The 21756-nt window shown below is 41.5% G+C and overlaps 1 protein-coding gene across 3 annotated transcripts in view; it reads right to left on the bottom strand.

Moving 5' to 3' along the window:
* The window catches only part of col4a2 (collagen, type IV, alpha 2), a 93025-nt gene that overhangs the window by 47518 nt on the left and 23751 nt on the right, over nt 1-21756 (bottom strand). For all 3 annotated transcript variants that reach the window (XM_049594735.1, XM_049594734.1, XM_049594736.1), the window contains one exon: nt 15349-15429. In XM_049594735.1, coding sequence (XP_049450692.1) covers nt 15349-15429 — 81 coding nt within the window. The remainder of the gene's footprint in view (nt 1-15348; nt 15430-21756) is intronic.

Genomic DNA, 21756 nt, shown 5'->3' with positions numbered 1-21756 from the left:
ATGTCTCTATCTCTATCTCTATCTTGAATTCCTGAAGAAAACTAGCATTCCTCCACAGTGAACAAAGAATCCAAACAAGGCAAACTCTGTTCATGAATCTATGTCATTGGGGACGGTGTTTAACAACAGTAAAACTATATTAAAGTTGTTACAATATACAACACTTCTGCCTAAGAGTATAGCCAATTGAGTGCATGTGTATGAACACAACTTGAGCAGAGTTCTGACACATGTACATGCCCAGGCCGTGCATTTGTTTTGACACGTTTTAAACTGTAATGTTTTAGCAAAAATGTATGCATATGGGAAGTACTGAGCATACGACTGGGTAAGTAAGACTTGCATTACACTGCATCAGTTGTGTGACAGCTCATAAACAGATGTCCTGATATGGTTTTGCCCATTCACTTCAATTCATGAAGAATGTTTGCTGTATTGGATTCTCTGTTCACTGTAGAGGCATGTGAGAGAAGCGGTTTTCTTCACAAATTCAAGGTGATATGGTGAGTAATTGATATACAAATGGTCATTTCACAAGTAAGGTATTCCTTTAAGATATTAGAGAGTGGTAGACTGACAGATTGATTGACACACCGACACTGTTATCCTAAAAGCAACACCTCTCCTAAGGGTAAAAAGGTAAGGTAACTTGAGGTAAGAAAAGACGAGACGAGACGAGATAAGACGAGACAAGACGAGATGAGATGTATCCTGAAGGGTTACTGCTGTGCAGCAGTTGCAATACAAACTTGGACGCACAATAATACACAAGACTATAATAACATAACAGTAGGTGCAAAGATCAATAGATTACTTGATGGTGACAATTATTGTCAGGTACAGCCATAAAAAGCTTTATGTGCATAGTAATGTCCAAAACATCATTACAAGGTGCTCTGCAAATGGTTAGCACAAATAAAACAACACAGCAGTGGGAAAAACCAAGTGTGGAAAATTAGATTTATAGTCAAATACCCAGCTGTGATCTTGGCCCTGATTGAAATGGACTGCAGCCAGTTACTTTAGTGTCAGGGATACCCATGTAATCCTTAGGGTCTGTTTCTGCACCCTATGATTCATCCAGCTGGCCCAGCCCACAGCCCAATTTTGCCAGACTGGAAACGTTTTTAATTTTCCCACATGAGGATGCAATGCCCACAGCCGCTCCAGCTATAGCGCACATTCCTGGATAGTTTACAAGTGAGCAAATTGGGATAAAAGGCCATGAATGTTTATGGTTTACTGCCTGAATGCAGGTCTTCTCGGGTGACTACCTTGGATGTAGTAGTAAATTATATTAATATGATATTACTAATTTCAGGATGATGTAGAGGGCAGTGTTTTACCTTGACCTTGTTCGTGGGAAAAAAAATATGAGTCACATATTGCTCAACATTTGGAAATGACAAAATTGCACCATTGCCATGAGAGACCTAATCCCTGCTCCTGAGAAAAAAGTAACTGAAAACATCTTTCTCAGAAAGTGGAATAAACATGAGAGGACTTGATCTAATTGTTTCCTCTGCAGCCGGCCCCCGATGTAGGTTTCACAACAAGGCCTGATGGGGAACACATGGCGTTGCTGTGGTGACCCACAACTCTGGTCACATTTTTCCTACAGCCCCGAGGACCCTCTTTGTGGACCATAACGTTTCCTGACCACTGTCTGCAAATCAAATGCACACATCCCAGAGGACTTACAGCGTCAACACCTTATCTAGCCAGCATTCCTATTGTGAGAATATATTTGACAGGTTTGATTGATGTGGAGTACATGGTGTGTGTCTGTATGTGTTTTCTAATGAGACGGAGAGGGAGATGGATTTAGCTGGCTGCAGAAGGTGTCCACAGGAGAATAATGAGGAAAAAGCTCCGCAAATGGGAGGAGGCTTGTTACGAGACATAAACTTTCCATACATCTCAGTGATCGGGGCTAAAGTATGCTTAAGTTCAGAGTCCCATGAGACCCCAATCTCCCAGCCACAACATGAAACTAAATACCTCAGGCTTATTCTACCCATCTTGATCTTTGTTCACCTAGTTTGTCCTCATTACACTCACGCCATGTGCTCTGGTTGATGATAACGCAGTCAGGCTACAGATGGTAACACAAGGCCAATGTCTACTGCCTTAAAACACACAAGATCAGACAAATACTGGACCACTGAATGATGTACTGTACCATCAGTAGAGAAGTGAAACTAATCTCTTTCCTGCTGTGTGATGGATAAGGTGATGATCATAACATCAAAGTCCCTGAATGACATTCTGGGATATTAGCGCCTGCTGACAAACGTGCCAGTTCAGAACGGGCTGATGGTGTGGCCTTTTGCAGCTTTCTTGTGAACTGCTCATCTGAACAATCTCACACTCGACACTGCGCTTCCTTAGGTCCAGAGCAATACATCTGCCATGATATAGTTGTGTCTAGGGCTACCCCTGACTACGAATTTTCCTAGTTGACAAATAGTCATCATTTAGGGCCATTTTTTCCTGCATAGGTAATTATGAGGTGGCCACGTGGGTCGAATTCCGTCCAACCTTGAGCTCTCGACAAAACTGCAATGGGGCCGTCATGGTAAACACTTGTCTAACAACCGTTACACTTGGTGCATTTCTGTCAAATGTAAGTACAATTTCAGAATTACGCCGACAATGTAAATGCACCAGGAAAGGTGCTGCGAAGCTGCCAAAAAGGAGGAAAAGCACCGTCTGTTTTTGGCCAGCAAAACTGGTACCAGCCCTATAAACACAAAAGAAGGTCGACAAGGCCATTATTAGTCTCGGTTTTACGCAGCTTGGTATGGTAGGAAAAATATTCAGAGATACAAATTCTATCCAACTGTAGTGAAGTGGACAGCGAGCTAATTTTCATCAGAACGAGCCGTCCAACAAACTTGACAAATAACATTACTCTCTATGTGCAACCAGCTGCGAGACAAGTGCGACATCAAAAACATATAATCTACTATAAAAATATTGAATAACTTCACTTTTATACAGTGTAGTGTCATCAAAATCACTTCACATACACAATTATTAAAACTCATAAAATATGCTCGTAAGTAGTTGCCTGTAAAAAGTGTTTGCTTGAGCCAGTTGAAATCATGGTACATGTGCATGTCTGTACATGATCAGGATGGTGACATCTCTGCCTCATTTGGAGCCAGGAAAACCCCTGAGCAGCAGGCAAATCACGCGTCACATTAAAACAATGAACGCTTGCTGTGACAGGCTGTGAGCAAAACCACACTAACAGTCCTCGTTTTCAAGAGCTGGGTACAAAGAGGATCAAATGTAGGTATTATTTGGCTGGAAAAGTTTGAATACTACTTGGTATTGGGTTATTTTGGTCGATACCTTGATGGTATCAGGTACTGATACCCAGCCTTGGTTGCGTCTCTTGGCAGTGCTACAGTATACACGTCACTTGGGTGTTAAAGCTCACACGAACATTTTATGGCCTCACTGAAGTCAAGCCTTCGACACAGAGGGGAACTGCTGTTTGTAGTTCACATTAGTGAATCCCTTACACTTTTATCTTGTGTTTTTGGTTTTGGAAAGCCTGAATTTAAAGACATGCCCCTCCAAAAGATATTGAGTTTTGCTGTTACTACGGTACCGTGCACATATCATCATGTGGAGGAATCCAAAGCTGGACAGGCCTGCTGTGCATAGTTACAGTTGCTAAGCTATGATTGGACAATTGTTGTCTGGGGGCGGAGTTCAGACAGGGCAGGGGTCACTATTCAATTCCATGACTGAAGTACATTATAATTACTACATCTTTAGAAAAAGTATAGGCCCATTTGTGTGTGTTTCCCTAAATCTGTGGATATGTGTGTGTGTGTGTGTGTAATCCTGCATGTGTGTCTTTTAAAAAGAGATGCTCCTTTGTCCACACCAACAATAGTCCTCTTGTTCCCAAACAGCACCCATCGTCTTAAAATGTGAGAGTGAGTCATTTTTACAGGCTCTTAAAGTCAGATCACAGCTGGGTGCAGGATGGAGGGTCAAACTCTGCTTTGACAGCAAAAAAAGAAGAAAGAGACAAGGAGAAGAATTTCTTTTGACTGTAGAGGCCGACGAAGATGTCACCGACGAAAAATGACGTGATCTTGTAATGCTCAAAGTATACATTCTGGGTAATTTTTTTGTCTGGGAGCTGCACTGTAGGATGTACAAGATATGTATTATGTGAAAAGGAGACACTTATAGTTATGAAACAACAGTAAATCATCACTCTGCAGACCTCCTCAGCTCTGTGGTGTGTTTTCAGTATCTTTCAGTTCATTGTTTATTTTTCCTCCACATTACTTAATTACTATTTTAATTAAATTCCACTACTATCATCGATGTTGTTTCAAAACAGACTTTATCATGAAAAAGTTGCTGTTTCTCCAGCACCAAACACGAGACAGGAAAAGTTATCATGTAGCTGGTGGAGCATTTAGCAGCTCAAAATATGTCTCAGGAGGTGGTGGAGACATACAAAGCAAAATAGAGGTAAAAGAAGAGTGAATATTGGATTTGAATTCATTCAGTGAACAATGTCATGGGTCTCTGACTCCTGCTTTAATATTGCTTTGTAATTTCTACTACCATTTATCATCTTTTTAGTTGTTATTTAAATTTTAAAAATTAAAAATAGGGAGTGCCACACTGGGTTAAACCTGTGAAGTTAGTTGTAAAAAAAAAATTAGGTTTATTTAGGTTTAACTTTATCCCTACTGTCAAATCCTTTTGTTAGTTATCGTAAGTTATACACTTTAATATTCAAACTTAAAACACGTTATGAGTTTGCTGTCTGTTCTCACATATTGTTTCTTGTCCTTGTTATATATGTCTAATATTTTTCAGTTTCTGCCACTTTATGTGTAGTTTTGCCACAATATCTAACAATTCTTAGTTTATTTCACTGCTGTTTCCTCAACCTGTGGCCACACCTACCAATACCATTTCTGTCCCACTTTTAGCTGGTGCGTTGTGTATCAACACAGACAAACAGCTGGCTTGTGTCTGTTTGTCTAAGCATCACCCCAACTGCTCCACAGCTTTAATTTTCACACAGGACAAAGCCAGCCTGTGCTCCCCACTGAATTCCTCTTTCCAAAAATCTTAGGAAAATAAAATCCTCCCATTCAAGGGTTTTAGTGATAGCAGCAGGTTTTGCTTCCCTCCCCTCCCTGCACTCACACACCATGCTTTCATCATTGCCTCACAGTTGGTAGTTCTTCCCTAATAAGCTCAGTCAAGGTCAGGGTCAGGGGAGACAGACTACAGGGATGGATGAGGCTCCTGATTGCAGGCTTGGATTGAGAGGCTTACAGAATGAAAGCTGCCAGTACGAATCATGTCTTGTCCAGATATGTGAAGCCACAACAGGCCCCTAATACAACCTGACATGTCGTCAGTGCCAGTACATCAGTTCACTAACTTATCCCTCCTCCTGTACTGACAGACAATTAGTTTCTATCAGAGGAGATAAGTCATGTTTGATTGATCACTGAAGGAAATGGAGCTCTAATCAGAGGAGTTCAACATGATTTCAGTTCAAGAGTTAGAAAGAGTGTAATTTATACCCAAATCAGTGCACACTGAGACAGTTGTAAGGCCAAAATATAATTTATAAGAGCTAGCTCAGAGTCGAGTTCACAGAATTAAAAGGAACTAGCTCACGTTCATAGTTCACAATTTGAAGTTCGAACTAAGTGCTAAATAATGAACTAGTTTACATCCATGTCTTGTTTTTTCAAACAAAATTAAATCTTGTGATCTTGTGATCATCATCATCATCATCATCATATTTCCTAAAACCAGTCGGATAGCTCAACTCAATGTGTTATTTCAAGTTGTTGCTGATGTAGCTGACGTTTGGATTTGTGTTTTTCAGACCCTGCAGGAAAAATCTGCATAAAAATGTATACATTTTTTGTTTTTATCTGTAAGAGTTAAGTAAGCTGCTCTTGATTGGTCAGAATTTCCATGTGGGAAAAATCCAGGCAGTAAACAAAACGTTGAAGAAGAGTACACTTGCAAGATAAATGTGACACTTTCTAATGTCACAATGGAGGGACAACTACGCAGGTTGATTTTAGCGCTGCTCATCGTGGACTATATTGCTGTCATTGTTCATTTTAGTCAAACCATACAGTTTGAAAACGAGGCGCGGCTCCAACTAGAAAACAATGTTTTGATGCATTGGATGTGCTGAATGTGCATATTAAGGCAGTACAGGAGGAGGTGCACATTAATAATCCTCCAGGACTGTAACATGCTCATGTTTAACCCAAACAATGTGTCATGTGACTGCAGTTGGTTCAGATCCAGGTCGGAACACGTTCTCACCACAAACGAACCGCACCAGAGTTCGTTTGTAACCGGACTGAGACCACCTCTTCAAGAAGGTCTCAGTCTGGTTGTGTTGGTGCACACCTGAGCGCGACTGCTGTGTTCACACCTGCCCAAACGAACCGCACTTAGGGGGCAAATGAACTTGAGTTCAATTGAACCGAACCAACCAGGGCAGGTGTGAAAGCACGATACCATACATCAAGCTGAACTGATATCAATTCAGTGATCAATGATCCAATATCATCAATTATGTGAAACATCGATGCATATTGTCATCCATAAGATATGCCTTTATTTTGAAATTCTAATGGTACATCTTTGTTATCATTTTCACCCAAGCCCACCTAAAAATCTTACTGTGGCAGACTTTCTGATATCAGCAAATATTCTATCATCCAAAAAATCAGTATACTATTGTATTGTGATGAAACTTGATGATTTACACCTCTAACCGGCGGCTGTATCCTCTGCCAGTGTTGTGCCGGCACGCTGGCTCTCACAATCAAGTTTAAAAACTGATGTTTTCAGTTTAGTGTTCCACAAAATATGAGCACATTAAATGAATGCGTTTCCCGTGTTCATGCACAACACTGAAAAAATATCTGCTTTGCACGCTGTCAGGTGAATAAAGTTCATCTCTAAATTGGAAAAGTTTGCAGAGACTAAGAGACACTTTTTTGCCTCATCATGAATGTCATGCCTTTTGTGAGTTTTATGATTTGCTTTGAAAAAGTTTTATTTGCTGAGGGGTTGTAAAATGTCCTGAAGAGGTGATGATTTTCCAAACAAAGCCAGAACCAACGCAGGGCTTCCACCCTTTGGTGAAAATATATTCAAAGGGCTCTTTGATCTTTTCTGAACCGACAGCATTCCTGTCTGTGCTGTTATCCTGTCCCAGAGCGGACAGGAAAGTCCATGACAGTCATGGGTACTGGATTCAAAATGTAGGTATGAGGTTGTTTTCATGGAACAAGGAGATGTTTGCCATTTATAGCTGCAGCCAAACACACAGACGATCTTGTTCCCAGAAAAACAGAGCGTCTATATTAAAAAAAGATCAGTGGACTGTCATTGTGCTCAGCTTCCTGAGACATGTGTCATTTCCTGTCCTACATCAGCTGTGGCAGCTTTTCCCATGGTGGACGGGACAGCATCTCTGCATCTGTATAGTGTCTGTAATGGTTTCCGACCATGTCTTCTCTCTGATTCCCTCTGGATGCTTCGTTATCTATCCGTGTCAGCTGTATGGGATGTGGAGAGACAGTGAGCTCATGCAGATGGACGCTACTGTTCTCTAAGTTTCTGTTTCTCTATAAAACCCGGCGCCACTCCCTGTTTCTGAGAACCGAAGACGGAAAGACTCTCAGCACAAAAGACAGCATTGATCTGCTAAACATGTTTTCTGGTGAAGACGCAGGGTGCCTTGTGTTCAGTTTCTCATGCTGCTCTGGTTTTTCATGCATTAGAGACCTCAAACTGCTCTGTTTTACAACACCACCTAGCTTGCAGGATTTTGGATTCTTATCCTTTTATTTGACCAGACTTTACGTTCTTCCATGCCAAGTCATTCGTAATATTGCGCCCACGTCTTGTGAACTACTTTAGATGCTTTATGTGCCTAATTTATATTCTCATTACTCCACTTTGGGGTTGCTTGTTCTCCTTTTATGACCAATCTCAGGGGCACAATCCACTAACAATGCTGGAAACAATACCGACTTTTGGAAGTGTGCTGTGGGGAGATTGATATTTTTCTGCCGCCTGCAATGCGATCTCTTCCAGGGGAGTGGGTGGTGAGGCTGGAGTGTCAGCTTGCCAAATCTCTCCCCTCCTCCCAAAGCAGAAAATCCATGAAATTAATGTATTCATTCCCCAACAAACAATCCTTTTCATTCTTTCACCCTCTCTCTCTCACGCTCTCTCTGTCTGTCTCGTCTCTGTCTGGTTTATATCCATCTTCACACTCAACATATCACTTTCTTCACCATGGTGAATATTTGGGAAAATGATGCATGGGAACTCTAGTGTGCATTCATGAAGTACCTCATGTGACCTCCTTACCAAAGGAACATAATCCATTTCATTTTCTTTCCAGCACTGCTTATATTAGGGATGTTACGAGAAACGACACTTTGCTACGAACTCAAGGCCAAAATTCTGAAAATGTAATGGTACTTGTTTTTCTCCAATACTGTAAATATTGTTGATGCGATTCTTACGGACCTTAGCGGCATAAATGCCTACAAGTGTTCAAGTCTAAAAATGCCAAAGGAAGAAGAACACCTACCAGCACGGGAGAGGAAGAACAAAAACACCTGGAAGATGGCGACAAGTGCAGCCACGATAGCTCTGCCTCAACTCATCAAATAGAAAAGCATTTTTTTCTTCTCTGGTTCCCGAGAGTCAAAAACTGTTCAGCTTTGGGTAAATCACCACGCTCCTCACTATCATTTTTTACCCAGCCGTTCAATCCGAGTGAAGATCAGTCATCATATCTTACATGTGCAAGTGTTGAACAAGAGCAATGATAGAGGAGAATATACATTAGGCTACATATTAATATACGTTTCCTCTCCCACAAAATATCATGAACCTACATAGACCACTTTGTGTTCAAGGTGGATCATCAGCAATTAATACTAAAATTTAACTCAAATTTAGTTTAAATCTTTTAATAAAGGTGTGTCTGTTTAAGTACATGACATTTATTCATTCATTTTCTGTAACCCCTTATCCTGTTAGGGATTGCGGGTGTGCTGGAGCCCATCTCAGCTGACACTGGGCGAGAGGCGGGGTACACCCTGGACAGGTTGCCAGACTATCCCAGGGCTAAACATAGAGACAGACAACCATTCACGCTCAAAATTAAACCCACGGACAATTTAGAGTCACCAGTTAACCTGCACGTCTTTGGATTGTGGGAAAAAGCCCACAGCTGACACATGGAGAACACGCAAGCTCCGAAAAAGAGGGGCTCCCCCATCTTGGATTAGAGCTAGGAACCCTCTTGCTGGGAGGCGACAATGCTAACCATTTCTGTGGACTTGGTATCAACTACTACATTTCTGGTATCACGACATGCCTAGCTCACGTCTTATGTTTTTGTCTTGAATGACACAAAACATTTTGGCATTGGGTCTTCAAACTTGCATTAACTGATTTTTTTGGGTACTACACTCTAAACACAATGATCCTACATCATCATCTTTGAACACATCTTTTTAGCATTTATTTATGGCCAAGTTTTTGTTCACCTGATGAATGTAAGCTCAGTATCCACTCTCCTTTGAACTCTGTTTTTGGTCTCCACCAGCTTCTGAGGGAAATCTCTGGATCTGTATGTAATATCTACAGTGCTGCATTGGTGTCGGGAAAACAACTGTGTCTCTCTTGAACAATCAGTGGACTTCATTGTTTCTAGCTCCAACTTTTAGTATCAGAACAGTGTGCTAGGTACCTCGAGAGAGGTAATGAAAAAACATGACATAACGGAGTGGTTCTACTGGTACCATCCATGAATTCTGATGTGTAATCAACTGAACTGATCTGAACCTGATTGCTTGATGGAAGAGACTTCAGTTGCTAAATGCTCCACTAAGTTTTCAGATTAGCCAACTGCTAACTATGTCTGTCTGCAGTTTGGCATTGAGAAGTGTGTTTTTATTTTGTAGAAAACAGCTGCCTGCTGTAGGAGAAAAATTACACTGACAGGCGAGAGAACCGAAACAGTGAAGTTTCAGGCCAGAAAACCACAACAACTGTCTGAAAGCTGCTGAAACACTTGGCAGAGCTGAGGTAAAAAAATAAAAAAGATTGGACACAGTGATGATTATGCTCAATCCCACTAGCACGTAGAGCAGCCACCATTTACCCATTAACAACCATCACCTAATCGCCACAGCTGTGTCAGCTCGCAGCCAATGCAGACAGCTGCGGAGGATCAGTTTGACCGATTCAGTGAAGCGCTCATCACTGTGAACCTCCTCAGGGGAAAGATTTGGCCGAAATGGAGATAGACGTAAAGCAAGAGACACCGGAGAGATGAACACATCTGTGAGAATCCATCTTGGTTTCCATTGTGTTCACAAACAAGTACATCAGTTGGGTAATGCATATAAGGGGAAAAGTAAAGTTGGATCAAGACTCTTGAGCTTTAGGAAATTTACAGCTTGTACAAACATGCACGCCATGAGAGACAACAAGTGACAGACAAAAACAAAGCAGAATTTATAATGTCTGGCTTCTCGGGAAGTATAATCTTATCTTTCTGTTATAAATGGGGCCAAATCAGAGTGAGGAGAATGTTTTTACAGTTCATCTTTAGCAGACCGGATTTGTAAAAGATGGAGGATGAAAAGTGTTTTCACTTCTGTTTTCCCTTGTTTTCATAGACAAAGTGCAAACAATACCCGGGTTTGACTGCCTACTGAAAGCTCTTCACTCTCTCTTGGCACTGTCATATCACTGAATGATCGAAATCCTTTCCTGCACATCCGGCTGATGCAGAGAAAGAGCAAGAGAGAAACATTGGGGGGGAAGAGAAAGGTGGTGTGCTGGATCTGTCATCAAACTTTTGCATCCTTCAGATGTGGAATGTGAACTTCCTCCCTCTACGCCTCCTCACAAGGTTTTCCGTATCCACAGAGAGTGTGTGCAGGTCAAAGGTCGGACCTACTGTAAAGTTGCTCTGGTAAATTCTCAGTGCATGCCAAAGTACAGTTGCTAGGCATTTCCTTTTCTTCACCTCTGTATGTTTTTTATAAAGAATGCCTCCCTCAGGAGCTGCTCTTTACTGGTAGACGGGGAGTTTCAGAGTCCATTTCAGTCCTTGAGTTTACCACATCACACCGCTGAACTGAGACATTTATAGTTCCTATGAGCGATCTTTACAGGAGAAGAGAAACAAAGGAAACTGGCCAGTTGGTGCTTTGCAGAAGGTAGCACAACTTTAAACTTCAGTTTACAAATACATGTCTTTAGATCCCTTATTTTTACGAGTATTTTTGTCACTGTCCTCCTCTAAAAACAACCACATAGTTTTTTCTATAAGCAGAAATTATGACCCATATTTAAGCTTTTGAATAGCAGCAACCTCTCGTAGTAATTATGACCAGAGCAGAGGAGGAAGCGAGATGACAAAGTCCGATGAGGGCGGGATGAAGGGGAGGTAGATAGGTCAAACAAACACAGAACTTTCAACCAGGCGACCTGTGTTTGTGTCCCATGCAAAACAAAAAGTCTGTGATATGTCGTGTTACGTTACATTTGTAACAAACGTGAATTTTTTTAACCCTTTTTTCTAAACCTAACCAAGGAGTTTCATTGCCTAAACCAATAACATAGTTATGGTGCAATTGCAACTGTTTCACAACCACATGCTTAAAACTGCGACCAAACTGTGTCACATATGAGCTACTCTGTCTTCCACCGGTAGGTGTGCTAATTCAGGAAACGCTCTTGTGGGTTGAAGTAGGAACATAAACCTATGTTGTCATATTGGTTGGAGGCCTTGCAAGTATTTTTATGAATATTTTCTGTGCAACTGCTCCACAATTCCATGCATATATTACTGAACAGGCATGCAAGGCACAAGACTGTGACACCAGAGACTAGTTCTGCAACCAGAGTCCAGTCTGTGTCGAGGTTTAGGCAACAAAAGCACTTTGGTTAGGGTTAAGGAAAGACTGTGGTTTCAGTCACATGTTATAAACATGTTTCTAAAGTTATTGCTGACTTCTCTGTATTAAATCAGATTGCATTTTTCCCATAACATTATTCAAATGCTGCCAGTGCCTAAACATAACCGTGAAAATGTAACAATGCTGTCATCACAAGATAGAGATGAAATATATTGTCAGTAAACATTTTACTGAGGGTTAAGTATCAACATTCCTGCAACTTTCCAGATGTGTTCATTTAGAATTAATTATTTCCATATGTTAATGAGAAAAGTAATTTGGTCAGCATTACATTTCTCTCTAAATGTATTTGCTATTTGGATAAAACCGTAATATCTCAGAGACAGGATTGTTTTTACAGCCGTATTAACAGCAGGTTAATTGACTATTGATGGCTGTAAATATGATGTAATGCCATTTGTTCTGTCCTTGAACAGACACTATTTGTAGAGATTTGCAAAAATTAGCTTTTGGCCAACATAAATATGTGCATATGTAACTTTTCCATGCTTAGTAGGGGGCATTGACGCATTTACAAAAGGGCAATGGACAGAAAATTAACATTACGGATTTCAAAACAAATTTCAAACCTTAGAAACAAATCAAAAACTAGACCTTCAAGTTGGTACGATGGCGTCCAAGCACCTATTTGACTGCTCTGTTAGTTTAGTTTTTTGTGATTTTGTGATCTTTGTTGAAAGTTTGCAGTGATGTCCCTGCTCAACCGACAGATATAGCACATCACTACATGTGTACGCCTAATGTGTAGCTAAAATTTTGGAGGTATTTATATCAGCTCCTCTACAAGCCTGTGTAAGTTAAGATTAGTCAGAAACCACTTCACCCCTGTGTCCATATTCAAAGCATGTTTCATTCTTGAAAAGAAATAAGATGAAACCCTGTTTATTTTCATTCCCAAACACATGTGGCCAGTTGTTGTGGAAAGTAGGCGTTGGCTGTCTGATTCTGGAAAAAAACTTTACAGATGTGGACCCCCCCCCCCACCCCCCCCCGTCAAATGATCAGAAAGCTATATGACGATCTGGTCAGCACGTGTCTGAAGCAGAAAGCGGCCTTTAGTCATGCAGAACACTGTCACTCACTTTGACCTTGTTATCTCAGTATGTTTAGTCTGTGTCTGTCGATTCAAACCCCTGGACCCTCTGTCTTCTTTCTATCTTTCAGTCCCCTCCCTAATGGGGCTCCCACACTCCTCACACTCTGACCCCCTCTTTTAGTGGTGTGAATTTCATCACTTAAACTGCGGAAGTGTGATAAGTATTTCTAACTAATGAGTTTCAGCAGCAAAGTCTTCCATATGGCTGAGAGCTCACAACAGACTCATACATCCACACGATCTAACACATTTCCATTGCATTGTTGTGATGCTTTAATACACTACAAGAAGGCTTTCGGCCATGATCACACATGATGCTTCTATGAGCTTTGTTGGCAGTCAACCTGAAGTAACAGTGGGTCTAAATAAAATATATAAAAGCAGGATATATGCTTTCATATAATCTGTATGTTATTCCTGTCAAATCCCATGAAAGATCCCAAACCAACAACGTGTCAGCCCCTCTCCAAATACCTTCAGACTTCCCAACACTGTCTGTGGCCCAGAGCCCATTGGCTCCTTGGACTAAATGTTTGAAAATGGGCACTGTAGTTTTTAGCAAACATTGCTCACACAGGAATAAATAGTGACTGTGTTGGGGATTATTTTCAGCTGTGGATTGATAAATATTTACAGCAACACAGGCAATACCTGCCTGAAGCATCAGCTCTATACTGGTTTCATTCTTTTATGGGATTTGTTGACATTATGAAAAACGTAGAACAACACCAGCCTTATCCTTTGAAGAACAGGATGTCAGGCCATTTTTTGAGCAGAAACCTTGAATCATCATTTTTTTTTTGTTTTCTTTTGTCTTCATTCATTCATCTTCTAACCGCTTCATCCTCTTGAGGGTCGCGGGGGGGCTGGAGCCTATCCCAGCTGACATCGGGCGAGAGGCAGGGTACACCCTGGACAGGTCGCCAGACTATCACAGGGCTGACACATAGAGACAAACAACCATTCACGCTCACATTCACACCTATGGACAATTTAGAGTTATCAATTAGTCCCCAATCTTTGGACTGTGGGAGGAAGCCGGAGTGCCCAGAGAGAACCCACGCTGACACGGGGAGAACATGCAAACTCCGCACAGAAGGGCTCCCACGCCCGGGATCGAACCGGCAACCCTCTTGCTGTGAGGCGAGAGTGCTAACCACCATACCACCGTGCCGCCCTGTTTTCTTTTGTGTGTTTGTTTTTCATAATTGGCCACCCTTCATGTCTGTATGAGGATTTTACAGATATTTAACCAATGATAAGTATTAAAAAAGAGCTTGTGACTAAATCTCTTGACTCAATTAGATTCTCAAACTGTCAGTAAAACCTCATAGTTCCACACCGCCTCCACTGATTGAAGTACTGCAACAGAGCATCTTTGGTTTTGGCTAAATGTATTGAACAACAGTTTCATGTAGGAACTATTTTCTTTCTGCCAAACTACACAAACCAACCGCATCGGAACCCATGCAGAAGGAAGCATGCGTCTACTCATGAACAAGAGGCTGGTGCTCATGACAGCACGACGTGTAAACATTAATGGTGTCCATCTTGGCTGAGCTGTAACGTTAGCTAGCTTAGTGGTGCTTGGTGAGCTTGCAGCAGATGCATGCTTGAGCCTATCCCGACTAACACTGGGCAAGAGGCGAGGTACACCCTGGATCGGATGCTGGAGTAAACTTGCACTAACATGGGAGAACATGCAAACTTCACACAGAAGGGCCCTGGCCAGCTGGTGGATGGTGCCACCATTTTGACGATGCAGGTGTTTATCTAAAAACACAGTTAGATGTTGTTGTTTTTTTCATTTCCTGAAAAGTAGTGGTTTTGGACATAGGTTTCTGCACAACAGTGACGACATATGCTATAGCACAGGGAGATGATGAGAAGCTATTAGGTTTCCTCCAGGCTCTGCCAATTCATTTTTTCTGAATAGTACCACATAATTGAGGCATGCAAAACTTAAGGCATTAAAGCATGAGCTAGTTAGGTGAAAGGTATGTTCAGTCAGCAACCAAGTTACTGAAATTTGCAGAGGCATTTAGAAAGCATCATGTGTGATCATGGCGTTGATTGGTTTTCCACACTAAAACCCAAGAAGTAGAGCTGTTTAACTCTGAGGTTAAGGAAGACAGATATAGAAAGAGAGAGGGACGTTTTCTAAGCTGTGTGGAACAGTAGGTACAGTATGGGACTTACCCTGGCACCCTTCTCTGGGAAACATTTACAGCCTCCGCTGCAGTCTCTTCCTGCACAGGGGCCGGTGTGCTTCTTCCCACCCTGTCAGACACAAAACAGACAACAGGAAGGTTAGAGCGGGGCTGTTAGAGGTCACAATATAGCGGTCATATATACAGGAAACTGCAACATGTTGCTGTCCACTTCATTCACGTAAACACAGCAGAGATTTGTGTCCATCTGTTGTTTCTTTTGCTCTTAATGCATTAGATGGAGATGGGACACAGTGTGGGGTGGTGTAGTACTGTAGGTGTGACCGGCTGTGTTTGTGTACAATGTGGTTTGTGTATACTTGTTTATGCTTGCGGCTCTATTGCATGAGCGTTTGTTGTAGTGTTGTCTGCTGGGTTGTGTATATTGGTCTGATGTGAAGAGAGGATGTTTTGGATGTGGCGCGTATGACTCATGACGGACGTGCAGACATAATGGATGTCCATGAGAATCCTATTCATCAGAGAGACTGGATCCAGCCGCTGACAGAGACAATTTGTCTTTAGATGTCTGCATACCAGCAAAACCACCCACAATCAGAGGCTGATCTGTGCTCGATGTGACACGAGCACACACACATTCACAGACGCACACTGTCGGGGTCAGTGTGGACATGACATGATCAAAGAAAGCAGTCTCACAAATGGGGTTTCCCAACCCACAGGTCAGAGGTGTTGAGACCCTGCGCTCGCTGAGATAGCTGAAGACATTTATTAAGACAGAATGGCATCTTGGCAAACTTCTGTGTTTATGTGGTGTTTCAAATGAAAATCACATGCAAAATCTAAGTTTGCCTTTCAGATCTTGTGCAACGACCGCATTTCTTACTCATCAGAAGCAGAAGCACAACAATCTGAAGCCTTGACAAAACTGTAAACACAACATAACATGCTGAGAGCCACACCTTCACCCATAATGCTGCAAAACAGATGCACATTAGGGCCATATTCACACTTAGAGATTTTCATTTTAAAGGTCTAGTGTGTAGGATTTAGTGGCATGTAGCTGTAAGGTTGCAGAGCTGAAACTTCTCCCATGTGCCAAGCGTGTAAAGAAAGTGGCCCTTCATAGAGCCAGTGTTTGATCTGTCTGTTTTGAGACACTGTAGAACAACATGGCGGACTCCGTGGGAGAGCACTGTTTCAGGAATAATCTCATTCATACTAACACATCATTCATGTATACTCGTCATGCACGTGCCGATGTAAACAGGAGGAAGATTGTCTACTCTGCGGCTGGTTGCTTGGTTACAGAAATACTGGCGAAAACTCAGACCAGCGATTTCTTTGCTTGGACCAACCACAAAGTAACGAAATGTGTCCACAGGATCCATCATTTCCACTCTTCCCATTCAGTGTCTATCTAAGCAGCCGTGCAATACATTCTGGTAGTGTAGCACTGCTATTCGGGAGATGGGCCATATGCTCCTTATTGGGCGTCTGGTGTGACTACCACTTCTAGAAACTCTCGAAAACCTTTAACTAACAGTTTTCGATCTAAACTGAGGACAGATTCAGCAGCTGCATGTCTTATTTCTCACCTCAAATGTTTTCAGATGCACATTTTGGTGAACTGTTTTTGTAACATTAGAGAAAGTTTCTGCACGACTTGCCATGTTGGTCTCGTTTGAAATCTGGGAGCACACAAACAACGGGCCTAGTGGCATGTACATCAAGCATCCATGGCTGGATAGCGGTGTGACCCCTCACGTTAAAAAACGTCCAATAACATATGAGTATAAGACAATGATGACAGCAGAAAACATGTTGGGAGGTGTTGCCAAGCAAATACAGCGGCATACTAGAGGGGTACCCAGAACATTATCTATCGCTGGATAAAGCCATGGCAATGGGAAGGGAGTATCCACACAGGATGAATGAAATTACAAATGTATGTAGGCCTAGATTTTAAGTTCTGGCTTATGACGTTATGAGTGTGGACATTAGGCATATATGTAGCAACAGCATGGTTTTCCACATATTCATTTATATGGGTTTATGGGGGTGGCACAATTAAAACATTTGCCACCATCTTTTAATTTTCTATTTTTGGAGCTGGACCGTTCAATAGGTGCACTGGAATATATATATATACCATCCGGTTGCTTCACACTCTTGCAGCGCAGAGCGTACTCTGGGCACAGACTGAGCATTAGAACATCAGGTGCAGTGTAAATGAAAGTTAACCATTCATTATGCTGGGTCTAAAAGTTTGCCTTCACTCACAAACGTCTGCTCCTCTCATCTATCGATCTAGTCTGATCAGCTCTGATTGGACTTACCGATCAGTTATCCACCCCGTGACTCAAAACCCCACAAACTGCTGCTGAGGAAATAAAAGAAGAGTTTGACCTGTGCTGCGTTCACGGACAAAGACTGATACACAAGGACACACAAGTAAGTAAAAAACAAAACAAACAAAACAGAACTTTAGCGACCCCCTCTTTCTGTTTCTGTGGGAAACATTAAATATTTATGTGTTTTAAAAATGAAAACTTATCAGTGTTGATGGAGCCTAAGATATCAGCTCAAACTATTCAAAATGTTCTTTTAATAGATCTGCGGGTTAATCAGGGACTGTTTAAACCCTGAAGCAAAGTTTAAAAGCATGACTGGAAACAATTCTGGCAAAGTTTAAAATGTTCCATTGAACTTCTTGACATTGTGCCTGAAAGGGATTAGTAATAAAACACACACATGCACAGATAACATGTATTCAACTCCAAATTTCCAAACTTTAGGGAACTGGGTGAAAAGGCCCTTCAGTGGCTTTTCAATCAGCATGTATGAGCTAAACTAGACGTGCACAGAGGCTCCATGTAGCCGTGGATGACGACACTGTCTCTTGTGTCTGCCTACGTGCTCCACCTACACAGCCATACCATAGCAAATGCCTCAATACTTGCCCTCTCCTATGTGAAAAAAAGACCACTTCATGCCCACAGTGGCAACAAAACTGCAGATAAAGAATCAGAATAATTCTCCCTCCTCACTGTGACAGCAGATCCCGGCGGTTTCTCTTACAAAGGCCACATTGAGACCCTCCTCACACACAAAGACCGTCTTTTACTAAAGAGAACGTCGTCCTTTAATGATCCCCTATCTCCACAACAAAAAGACCCTCTTCCCTCCCTTATGGAATGCACAAGGCTGCACGTCTTTGTTAACTACCACTAGATCTGAGGGCTTCCTTCCTATATCAAACTACTGTTTGATATAGATAAGACATGCTGTGATGGGTTTTATTTAGCCTGCATGCTTTAACGGCAGACTAATTCTGTCCACAACCAGTATTATTAACTTATGTCCTTAATTTAGAACTGATAAGTTTTAAAAAAGGCATATTCAAACTGAGCCTCCTCTGCAGGAATGCATTTACAGTATTTTTAGTTTCAGGCTTGGAGACAAAAAACAGAAAGTCAAATCATCCTAATAAGGATGTAGCAAAGTCACGGCATGACCTTTCTCCACACTGAGGTGGAAGTCCAAAACACAGACAATAGACTGCGTCATCTCCGGACAGACACACAAAGGAATGGCTCCCATAAAGGCAATTACACATTATGGAGTTATGCACGATCAATTAAACTTTAAAGTTTACGTGCTTGAAATAGCTGATGGCGGTTTCAGCAGAGGACAATAGGATTGTGCTACAGTATCCTGTTTTCTCCACCCACCGTCACAATGACCCACTCTTTGTCAAAATCACCTTTTCCATAGATGCTGCACATTGGCCTGAGACTTGAATGATATGTTGCTGCATTTATTCTTCATTAGTGCAAGAAAGCTCTAAACTTGCTGTCTAGTAGTCCAACAATTGTCTATTTCCTGTATTTCATACGGTGTGATCACACTTGTAGTCATTTGGTCCTGACCAATGAAAATACATTGTTCCCCTTTAGTTTGGTCCATTTTGTGTTCACACTGACTGATTAAAAACAGATCAACAGCTGTGATCTTCAAGTTGACGCATATGTTAACTCGTTGATTGCACAGTTCTGTCATCCTGAATCATCAGATCTACATGGACCCAAATATGAAAAGGTGAAGATATGGATGTAAGTCTGCTATCAGTCAGGTTCATTTGTAGTGTTTTTTTCAACCTGGACTAAATTTGTTGGACAAATGTTTTTGTGTCTACGTGACTAATAGGAGCAACAGTTTTTGACACTGGTCCAGAATTGAGCGAGACCCCTGGCAGCCAACGGCAAAACAAACTACAATATAACCACTTTAGGCATGAGCCAATTTACTTCTATTAAAAGTGTGTGTACCACTGATAGGCTCGGATTGTTATTCTAAGTGACTGACAATATTATGGGAAGGGTCCCACAGAGATAAACCTTTTTGTCAAAGAGTAAGATCTTTTTTGTCTGAACAGATACAGCACTGAAATCACTATCCCCAAAGTCACCAGATGCCATTTATAAAAAGAGTATTTCTATCAGGGTAAAACACACTTCATTCAAAGCTGACAGACACAAAAAAAACCTCACAAAAAACATTTTGGTTCATCTATTTACCATTCAAACAAACACCAACTTTGGTTTGGTGGAAATAAACCTTTATTCCACCCAGTTAGATGCGAAACTATCTTAGCTCCATTCATGCTAAAATGACGTTTATCTAAATAGAGTCTAGTGGGTTTGGTGATAACGATTTTGGGGCTGCTTCTGGTTAACCCTTTGGGCCCTAGGTGTTTTTGGGGTATTTTAACTGCCTTTACTTTTAAGCTCATATCACAGTCATTATAAAGGCTACATACACATGCTATATCTTGTTTTTTTTCAGGACAATGTGGGCTATTCAGATTTGCCATCATTTCATGTCCTTCTATGTGCCTGTATTTTATATTAATTTTTATATCAATGAAAAAAACAAATTGGTGTTACTAAAGTCTTACATTTTGACATGTATCTCACCATAGCAAGTTGGAAAATGACATATTCTGCCATATATGAAGAGGGGAGACTCTGGAATCTGGCAATATAAGAACCATGATGGTGGGACATTCTGTCACTTCACAGTTGTCCAAAACATGTGGTTTGTGCCAGGCGGACATAATTGCCAGTATTTTTTTATTATTGCAAGAAATTCCATTGACTCATTCACAAGTCAAAAATGTGTTTTATCTGAAAGAAACATGCAATATTTACATCTAAGATCATAGAAAAATAGTCAACCAAGTGCAATGATGTCCTCCAAGATAAAATTTGCCACTTTGTTTGCGGTAAACAAAGTTTGTTGTTGTTTTTCAGTTTCAGTTATATATTGGGGGGGCATTTTAGGCATTGGGGGGGGGACATGTCCCCCTCAATGTATATGGTGACTACGGCCCTGTTATGCATGCATAATTAGGCTGCAGTTGTCTGGGCGCGCAAAGGTGAAGTGGCTGGTCTTGTCATACAAAGTTTATGGAGTGTCAACTGGACAATATGGAGATATTTGCATCTTGACAGCCGGACTACAAATGTGGATAGACAGGGAGAAACACATGCAAGCCTAAGACGTGGTAAAATACGATATTCCTCACAATATGAAGTGACTGATAACAAGATCTGTATAATGGGTTGTAAAGAAATTCGTCAGGTTTTTTATTTTGTAGACAATTAATCTGTATTTATAGCAGGATGGGATGACAGCACAATGATGTGCGTGGTATCATTGGAAAGCTCTGCTCCTGCACTTTCATGTGATATGCGTGGCATTTCTGCGCGAGCCTGCATTTGCGAGTAATCCATCCAAGAGTAATGTGTGTGCAAAGCTGTATGAAAGCTCTGTTATACATAATTTTAGTGTAACTTTATCATTGTTTTTCGCTGTGAAAACATTGGAATACCGACAAGTGCTTGGTCTTGTCGGAAAGCTACAATTCCCCTGTTTCACGTGATATGACGCATGGTCGCAGAGAAAATCAATAGAGAAGAACAGGTGTGAATTTGGATGCACTATGCGTCGTTCGGGATGCCTCCTGCGCGCCTCCCGTTAGAGGTTTTCCGGGCACGTCCAACTGGTAGGAGGCCCCGGGGCAGACCCAGAACATGCTGGAGGGATTATATATCTTGTCTGGCCTGGGAACGCCTCAAGGTTCCCCAGTGGGAGCTGAAATGCTTTGCTCGGCCTGCTGTCCCTGAGACCAAGCTTCGGATAAGCGGTTGAAAATGGATGTGTGGATGTAAAGTGACAGTGCACAAATGCCCAGAGTGGTTACGCTGCAGTCATATCATAGCTGCAGGCTGCAGTAGTCTGTTTCAAAACCAGACCAACGTCAAAAATTGTTGTCTCCATTTGTCACTTATTCACAGAAACATAGGAAAATAGAGTCCAGGTTTAAAAATGCCAAGTTTTTCTTTAAAACAAAGCAGATCCAAGACTTTGT

The sequence above is a fragment of the Epinephelus fuscoguttatus genome, linkage group LG13, assembly GCF_011397635.1.
Source record: "Epinephelus fuscoguttatus linkage group LG13, E.fuscoguttatus.final_Chr_v1".
Lineage (NCBI taxonomy): Eukaryota > Metazoa > Chordata > Actinopteri > Perciformes > Serranidae > Epinephelus > Epinephelus fuscoguttatus.
Note: the sequence above shows the minus strand (reverse complement) of the source record. Positions and strands in the feature narration are given on the sequence as shown.